The sequence below is a fragment of the Quercus suber genome, unplaced genomic scaffold (genome assembly GCF_002906115.3).
Source record: "Quercus suber isolate HL8 unplaced genomic scaffold, Cork oak 2.0 scaffold_234, whole genome shotgun sequence".
Classification (NCBI taxonomy): domain Eukaryota; kingdom Viridiplantae; phylum Streptophyta; class Magnoliopsida; order Fagales; family Fagaceae; genus Quercus; species Quercus suber.
In genome coordinates, this window is record NW_027069691.1 from 882534 (window position 1) to 890927 (window position 8394).

Consider the following 8394-nt stretch of genomic DNA (forward strand, 5'->3'; position numbering starts at 1 on the left):
AGGTGGCGCTACCGCTTCCAACAATCGTTAAAAAAAACTTGTGAAATTCTTTGTGTTATTATTATTATTATTATTATTATTATAATATATATTATTTTTAAAAGGGACTTCTCGTTTTGTTAGTAAAAAAAGCAATTTCAATATTCAATAAGTCTAGATATATAACAAATTTCACAATTTTTTTTTTTTAATGTATAATAATTGTAATGATAGGTTGTGATTAGTATAACAAAAGTATTAGAATTTGTTTTGTGCTGCTATTGTTTTATTCATGTTTTGGAGGCGGGCATCAACCGCATATATGAGATAGGTGGCTACTTGAATATTTGGGGGATTGATTTTCAAGTGGGGGCCCACGGATGTGGAGGCGTGGTTTCCATCAATGAAACGATTGTTGGTAGTGGTAGCGCCACCACAAGCAAGTGGTAACCAATAAGAGTAAAGAGGTTGACGTCTCGGTCTATGTTAAAGCAAGGTCATTAGGTTTTATTTTTATTTATTTTTTTCAAGACAAAATGCCTCGAGTATCGTATGGGCTACGGTATAGTGGTGCAAGAAAGACCCCTGTTCTGTGGAAAATATGAAATGTTGAAAAGTCAAGAATGGAGTCGATATTGACTACTTTCAATGTGTAAACACATCTGCAGTTAGCCCCTTCCTGCTCTTTGTTTGAGTTGTGATTGATAAACAAAGAAATCAGTATGTGATTTCTTACATATTTTCCTTGTAGGAGGTCTGTAACTATGAAATCAATGAATATTCTCTCTTTTATTTTTATGCTCACATATTTACTCTTTTTGTTTTCCAAAGTCTCCCTTGCAGAAGATAGAATTACTCCATCACAAAATATAAGCGGCGCAAGGACCTTAGTTAGCAATGATGGAAGCTTCGAACTAGGTTTCTTCAGTCTTGGTAATTCCAAAAATTTCTACTTGGGAATATGGTACAAGAAGATCCCAGGTAGAACTGTTGTTTGGGTTGCAAACCGACTCAACCCAATCAATGACTCGTCTGGCTTGCTGATGATAAACAGGACAGGAAGTCTTGTGGTTATGAGTCAGAATAAGAGTGTTGTTTGGTCAACAGGATTAGGAGCACAAAAACAAGCCAACAATCCTGTGTTACAACTCTTAGACTCAGGAAATCTTGTACTAAGAGATGGAAATTCGGAAACCTCTTTGTGGGAAAGCTTCGACTATCCATCTAATACATTGTTACCAGGAATGAAGTTGGGATGGGACCTGAGGAAAGGTATTAACTGGAATCTTACAGAATGGACGAGTACAGATGATCCATCTCCTGGAGATTTAACCTATTGGATAGAAAGGAATTCATACCCTGATCCTGTTATTCAGAAAGGAACCAACAAATTTTACCGTACAGGCCCATGGAACGGCCTCTGGTTCAGCGGTTCACCGGGTTTAAATCCAGATTATGATGACTACTTTGTTTCTAATGAGTATGAAGTGTACTACACCTACACCCTCAAAAATAAATCTGAAATCTCAAGAATTGTTTTGAACCAACTCACCACTTCTCTTGAGAGGCACATATGGAATGAAGGTAGTCAAATTTGGCTACCCTATTCATTACTACCTAAAGACCACTGTGACAATTACGGGTTTTGTGGACCCAATGCAAATTGTATCATTGGTTATGGTGGGTTCGCTATCTGCCAATGTTTACTAGGATTCAAGCCCAAATCACCAGAAAGATGGAGCTTAATGATTTGGTCTCAAGGTTGTGTACTCATTAAGCCATTGAGCTGCCAAAAAGATGGGTTTAATACATATTTTAACATGAAATTGCCAGATACTACATATTCTTGGGTAAACAAAAGTATGAGCCTCAACGAATGTTGGGCCAAATGCTTAAACAATTGTTCCTGCGTGGCTTATTCAAACTCAGATATCAGAGAAAGTGGCAGCGGCTGTGTCATGTGGTTTGGTGATCTAATGGATATTAGACAGTTTCCAGTTGGTGGGCAAAATCTATATGTCAGAATATCGGCTTCAGAAATAGGTATGCCATTAATTTTGTAATAGGAACTCCTTATTGAAGTTAGTTATTTTTCCACTATACTTTGCATTCTGAATTGATTTTGATTCTTTAAAAACTGCTCTGCTTTCACTCGCTGTTTCATCTCCTTTAGCTATAGTTTAACTATAATTTTCTTTGCTGTGTCAAATTCAACAATGAAGTGGCAAGAGAACATGATCGTTGGATGAACAAAGCATGGAGAGGTGTTGTTGCCGTTGCTGTAGTTGCTGTAATGGTCGGAGTTGTCCTTTATATTTACAGAAGCAGAGCAAACATAAAAGGTACTTTACTCTGACAGCCGTTGCAAACATATGTTTATATTTAGAAAATCTCAAAAGTCAATTTACCAACTTATACTCTCAAAATATATTGCATATAAAAGGAGGTAAACTAAAAAACAAAACTGCTGTTTGTAGCTTAAAAATTAACAAAATAAATAAACTTTTAATGTGTGGTGTTAAAAAAAAAAAAAGTATTTTAATGTGTTGATAGTTGTAATTGAATATCGGCTTCAGAAATAGGTATGCCATTAATTTTGTAATAGGAACTCCTTATTGAAGTTAGTTATTTTTCCACTATACTTTGCATTCTGAATTGATTTTGATTCTTTAAAAACTGCTCTGCTTTCACTCGCTGTTTCATCTCCTTAGCTGTAGTTTAACTATAATTTTCTTTGCTGGGTCAAATTCAACAATGAAGTGGCAAGAGAACACGGTCGTTGGATGAACAAAGCATGGAGAGGTGTTGTTGCCGTTGCTGTAGTTGCTGTAATGGTCGGAGTTGTCCTTTATATTTACAGAAGCAGAGCAAACATAAAAGGTACTTTACTCTGACAGCCGTTGCAAACATATGTTTATATTTAGAAAATCTCAAAAGTCAATTTACCAACTTATACTCTCAAAATATATTGCATATAAAAGGAGGTAAACTAAAAAACAAAACTGCTGTTTGTAGCTTAAAAATTAACAAAATAAATAAACTTTTAATGTGTGGTGTTAAAAAAAAAAAAAGTATTTTAATGTGTTGATAGTTGTAATTGTTCCTTATTATGTTGGATATATTATTTTATTATTTTAATATGTTAAATTCTAAAATAAAACTTTTGATATTGACTATATTATAAAATAAAGTATTAAAAATAGATAAAATAGTTTTTTTTTTTTTTTGCTGAAAGATAAAATAGTATTTTGAGTTATTAAAAATTATATTTTTTATTTCTTAGTGTGAATGCTCTTAAATTTGGTAAAATGATAATACTTGCTGCTGTTTCACAATTTTACGCATTACAAAAAAAACACTGACCATGACTTAGTAGAACAGTCAACCCACTTGAATCCCAAGGAAAAATATAGGTATGGACAACGATTTTTGTACCAGTGATTCAGTGAACAAGCGTCAACTTGTACCCAAGGGTCTACCCGTGATTCCGTGAATCACAATCTTGAACCCTTTTTTAGTTCCCAATTAATTATTTTGTTTTATTTTTTGTCTTTTATATATATATATATATATATACACAATCTTGAACTCTTTTTTAGTTCCCAATTAATTATTTTGTTTTATTTTTTGTCTTTTATATATATATATATATATATTGGCTTTTGGACTCTTGTAATTGTGTGAGAAATTTCGCAAATTATGAACTTTTTATTTTGAATGATTAGGAATTTGATTATTTAGAAAGTTGATATATTACCAAAAAAAAAAAAAAAAAACAATTGAACTTGTATTTTGAAAGAGGCTAGACTTGATTGGAGGTAAAATGTAAAGTTGGATGTTCTCTCTTCATGGAATGAGAAATATAATTGGCCTTTTGAATTCTCTTTAATGGCATGTGGTCTCTTGAGAGTTTCTATAAATGTGGTTTCTTATGTATCAACTTTTACTTTTTTTTTTCTTTATTTATTTATTTGCAGATAAAATTGAAACTTTTGTTCACAAGCAAAGTTGGTTCTATAGATTTAAAGGTAGTATTTAATCCATTTAAATAATAGTCATGTTATAAAATTTTATTTCTTTATTGGCCCGTTTTCCTTTTATACTAAAGTTATATTAAAATTCTGTGTTGTAGGTGAAAATACTGACGAAATTACTCCTCAACATGAGATGGAATTATCAAGTATGAATACTTCCACTATTGGATCTACTACTAACATTAAGTAGAGTCAGATACAATTCATATTAATTATTTACTTATTTTTGATATAAGTGACTTAAATAGAGGTCATAGAAGCCCATTAAGGCTTAAAATATTTTGAAATAATTGATATATTGATATAATATTAAGGCCTTAAAAAAGTTTTTCCAATGTATTATCCACCCCACGACAAGTGTATCAGTCTTTTTTTTGTTTTATCTTGATCAAATTATGTATTTGCTTCTTGTTAGTCTTCATCTTGCCTTTATATGTCTTTCTCAAAAAAAAAAAAAAAAACTTTCCTATATATGTCAATGTTTTTTTTTTGAGAATTATATATGTCAATGTTAATTGCGTTCAAAAACTGACAATATAGCATTCTTATTAATTTTTATGTGATCGTAAGGTCATTGGCAACGGTCCCAATTTGTAGCTTAGAAACACACACGCATTTTCGCCTTTTGGACTGGTTCAGGAAAAGTCCACGGTCTCTCTTCAGATGTGGGAATTATTAGCCCATGGGCCAATTTTGAGGAAGGCATAGAGGTCACCAGCCGTGTTGATATTCGACTTGGGCTCTTTGTCCAAAATTAAAGCTCCCTATTTCTTCAACTTATTACATGGAAGCAAAGACGTTTAGAACTATAAATCAATGAGCCCCTTTTCCTATATCAATTGGTGACTTGAAAATATTTTCATCTCTAGCTTAGATATTGATGGAGTATCGGTGATTACAAGACTGATCTAAGTTTTGGATGAACTGGCTATCTACCTGCACACTTAAAATGGATTAGATGACTTACGACATAATAGTGATGTTAGTCTAAATTTATCCTACTGGAGGAAAAGTGTTAATATAGCTATCATAATCCCCTAATTTTTTTTTTTTTTGGATAATCCCCTAATTTCTTAATCCTTACAATTTTTCAAAATCATGTGCGTTATGGACTTCATTGGGGGTTATTGACACACTTCTCATAGGTGCAAATTTGTCGTATTTTGTCTTTGTAAATTATATGTAGTTTGTGACTTTTTGTGCAAAAATCTCAATTTGAGCAAAAACTCCAAAAATTGCAATTTTAACACTAAAATCAAGGGAATGCTAAAATTAACCTAATTTGTCTTTATTGAATATCAAAATAGTAAATTTTATAAATCAAGATAAAAAATGACCAAAATACCATTCATTGATCAAACTTTGACTGAGTTGATTAGCAGTCAAATGATGTAAAAAATATAACTAACCACTAGAATTCGTCATTTTACATCAAAATTTTATATTTTGAAACAATTTTCCCAAGTCTGACAATAGTCAACTTGAGTTTGACCTTGATTTAACCAAATTAACATTCAACCATTCGATTTGGGATAAATTTGAGCTTTTATTAAAGATAACTGAATTCCCTTTTAAATGATTACTTACAAGTCTAGATTGGACATAATAATAATTGCTCTTCTTTTTTTTGGTAGACTAGATTTTTTCTTTTTTTTTTGGGGGGTTGAGGACTCTTGCACGCACAAAAAATAAACTGAAATGGTGACTTGAAATTGATGTGCAAGAGTGTGTGTATTAGTGTGTTTCTAATAGACACTAATTTTTTTTTAAAATAGATGTGGTCTATTTCTTGTGGCTATTCCTCTGGAGTCTGGACCTTACCCTGTGCCTACGTATGAGTAAACGAATCTTCAAGCAAGCAAGGCAAAACCATCATTTACATGGGGAAGTGTGTCACAGGGCAGTGGAAGTATATTTTTATAGTTATTAACAACCCGTTCTAGAACGCAGTGGATTGAGATCGTCAAGTAGGATAAAGAGCTCAATTGATTTAAACTTAAAACACAAATGGGTTTTCAATGGGGAATCTGGGGCAGGCAGGAGTTGAAGGTCTTAGCCGTGCAGAATATTTAACGAGGCTCCAATAATGTAACTGTTATTTCATTGATTGAAGATGATTTATGATTACTCGAGAAAAACTGTGCTCCATTTGAGTCCTTTCCCAAGAAGAAACCAGGTTGTTTGGGTTCAGTCAAAGCACACTCACTGCTTAGCATCACAACAACAGAAGATATGCTTGGCCTATCCTCAGGACGCTGTTGCACGCATAAGAGGCTCAGATGGATGCAGCGCAACACTTCTGACATTGTGCATGATTCTCCTAAACATTCATCAATCAATTCTAAAGGCCTGCCTTCATTCCACAGTATCCATGCCTAAAAATATAAGAACATGATTGTCATTCATCAGTCCAACGTATCTAGATAAGTAATCTAACAATTTGAAACTTACATGTCCAATAAGGTTATGCTTGTGGTTTGGATGATAAAACCCTGTACTTTTCTTCCCACTTATGATCTCCAACAATAAAATCCCAAAGCTAAAGATATCAGATTTTGTTGAAAATATTCCGTCAAAAGCATATTCTGGTGCCATGTAACCACCGTAGGGCATCACAAGTTTTAAGCATAAAATATAAATTTGAAAATTAATAATTATATGAAAGAATATCAATGAAACTTACTAAGTTCCAACAACTCTATTTGTGTTTCCTTCCAACTGATCTCCTCCAAAAGTTCTAGCCATGCCAAAGTCTGAAATTTTAGAATTCATCTCACTATCAAGTAAAACATTACTTGCTTTGAGATCTCTATGTATAATTCTCAATCTAGAATCTTGATGAAGATATTGAAGCCCCCGAGCAATCCCGCAAATAATACGAAAGCGTTTGGACCAATCCAACAATTTACCTTTTGTTTGATCTGGTAAGTATTTAGATCAAGTTAATTATATATACCTGTGTTTCAACCACACATTGCAAAATTTCTAAATTTTATAAACTATTGATCACATAATTAAACCAGCTAGCAGAATGTATTATGTTTAGGGATTCAAACCAAAAATGAAGTAGTCCAAGCTTTTGTTGGGCATGTATTCATAAATCAGAATCTTCTCTTCTTGTTGAATGCAACAACCAAGAAGTTTTACAAGATTTCGGTGTTGAAGCTTTGCAATTAGTCTTACTTCATTTTTGAACTCATTTAATCCTTGTCCAGAACTCCTTGAAAGCCTTTTGACAGCAATTTCTTGGTTGTCTTCCAGTGTACCCTGAAATTCTCATTTGCAGATTGCTAAATTCTGAAAAAAATAAACAAAATAAAAGAGTACTTCATCATTTTAATTTCTTTTGTACATGCACATCACAAACTTACCCTGTAAACAGATCCAAAACCACCTTCACCAAGCTTGTTATTGAACGAAAAGTTGTCAGTGACACAAACTATTGTGGATAGTTCAAAGAAAGGGAGCTCAAGGTCTTCCTTTGGGCCTTCGTTGTTCTGATGATCTATAATTCCACTTTTCTCTGTTTTAGTTGAAATTGAAAAGAAATTTTTTTTCATAAAAGAACGGGCATCATTATAAGAGTCAAGATACGAAGGTGCCTATAAGTAATATATTTAGATTGAATACGTTCTAGTTGAGCTGGAATAATAAACAAAATCTCATATTACTACATGTATCGTGAAAGCATAGTATTCTTCATATCACTAAAGCCATTTGGTTCAAGAGTCAATGGGGGGTTGAGAATGGAAGCATTGGGCCTCTAACACTGAATTAGATTTTGTACTGACCAAGAATAGTAGTTTGGCCTCGAACTGCAGGCCCACTCATTGAATGGTCTCGGTCCATCTCGGCCCACTCAGCCCAGCTGAGATGGGCCTGGTTGAACATTCGAACTAAGCATCCCAAGTTATGCCATGAACAAGAGAAAATACCTTAAGGGAATCCGCCCACTGAGCAACAAATTGGCGTCAAGCATAAGTTACTAGGAAGTCATGTTAGCAGGAGGAGATGGGTCCCCTTTGGTTAGCAATATGATACGGAGGGACTCACTAACATGGGAGAGATCCCCTCATCATAATAACCCTACTAAGGGGAGGATATAAATAAGAGAGGAAAGGTGGGAAGAGGGGGATGGAAAATTTGGGAAAGTGAAACATGAGAGTAGTGAGGAAAAACACATCCCAAAAATTAAGAAATCCTGTTCGAATTTTAGGGAAAGGGATCGGCTGCCTAGTCATCATCTTGGCTGAACCAAGATCAAGAGAGCTTAGGGCCAAAGTAACACTTCAACTCCATCAATAACTTGAAAAGCCACTTCTTGGATCTCCCATTGTGGGATAAACCTAATCCAGAGTACAAGTAAATTAGTGGTTAAGGC

General features: G+C 33.7%; 2 protein-coding genes across 6 annotated transcripts; one reads left to right on the forward strand and one right to left on the reverse strand.

Moving 5' to 3' along the window:
* Positions 1–520: 520 nt before the first annotated feature.
* Positions 521–4434, forward strand: LOC136061075 (S-locus-specific glycoprotein S13-like). Of its 5 annotated transcripts, none has more exons than XM_065780400.1 (5): positions 521–733; positions 811–2022; positions 2740–2859; positions 3957–4007; positions 4112–4434. In XM_065780400.1, the coding sequence occupies exons 2-5, from the start codon at positions 1023–1025 to the stop codon at positions 4201–4203; spliced, it is 1263 nt and encodes a 420-aa protein (XP_065636472.1). In that variant the 5' UTR covers positions 521–733; positions 811–1022; the 3' UTR covers positions 4204–4434. The 5 variants fall into 5 exon arrangements, with proteins under 5 accessions (XP_065636472.1, XP_065636471.1, XP_065636468.1 ...); XM_065780399.1 differs by having other exon boundaries at positions 521–699; XM_065780396.1 differs by having other exon boundaries at positions 521–2022.
* Positions 4435–6082: 1648 nt separating this feature from the next.
* On the reverse strand, positions 6083–6608 carry LOC111987428 (G-type lectin S-receptor-like serine/threonine-protein kinase At4g27290). Its single transcript, XM_024019146.1, has 2 exons — positions 6465–6608; positions 6083–6388 (listed from the first exon to the last, which is right to left on the reverse strand). Exons 1-2 carry the CDS (start codon positions 6606–6608, stop codon positions 6083–6085), a joined length of 450 nt encoding a protein of 149 aa, XP_023874914.1.
* Between the last annotated feature and the right edge of the window lie 1786 nt (positions 6609–8394).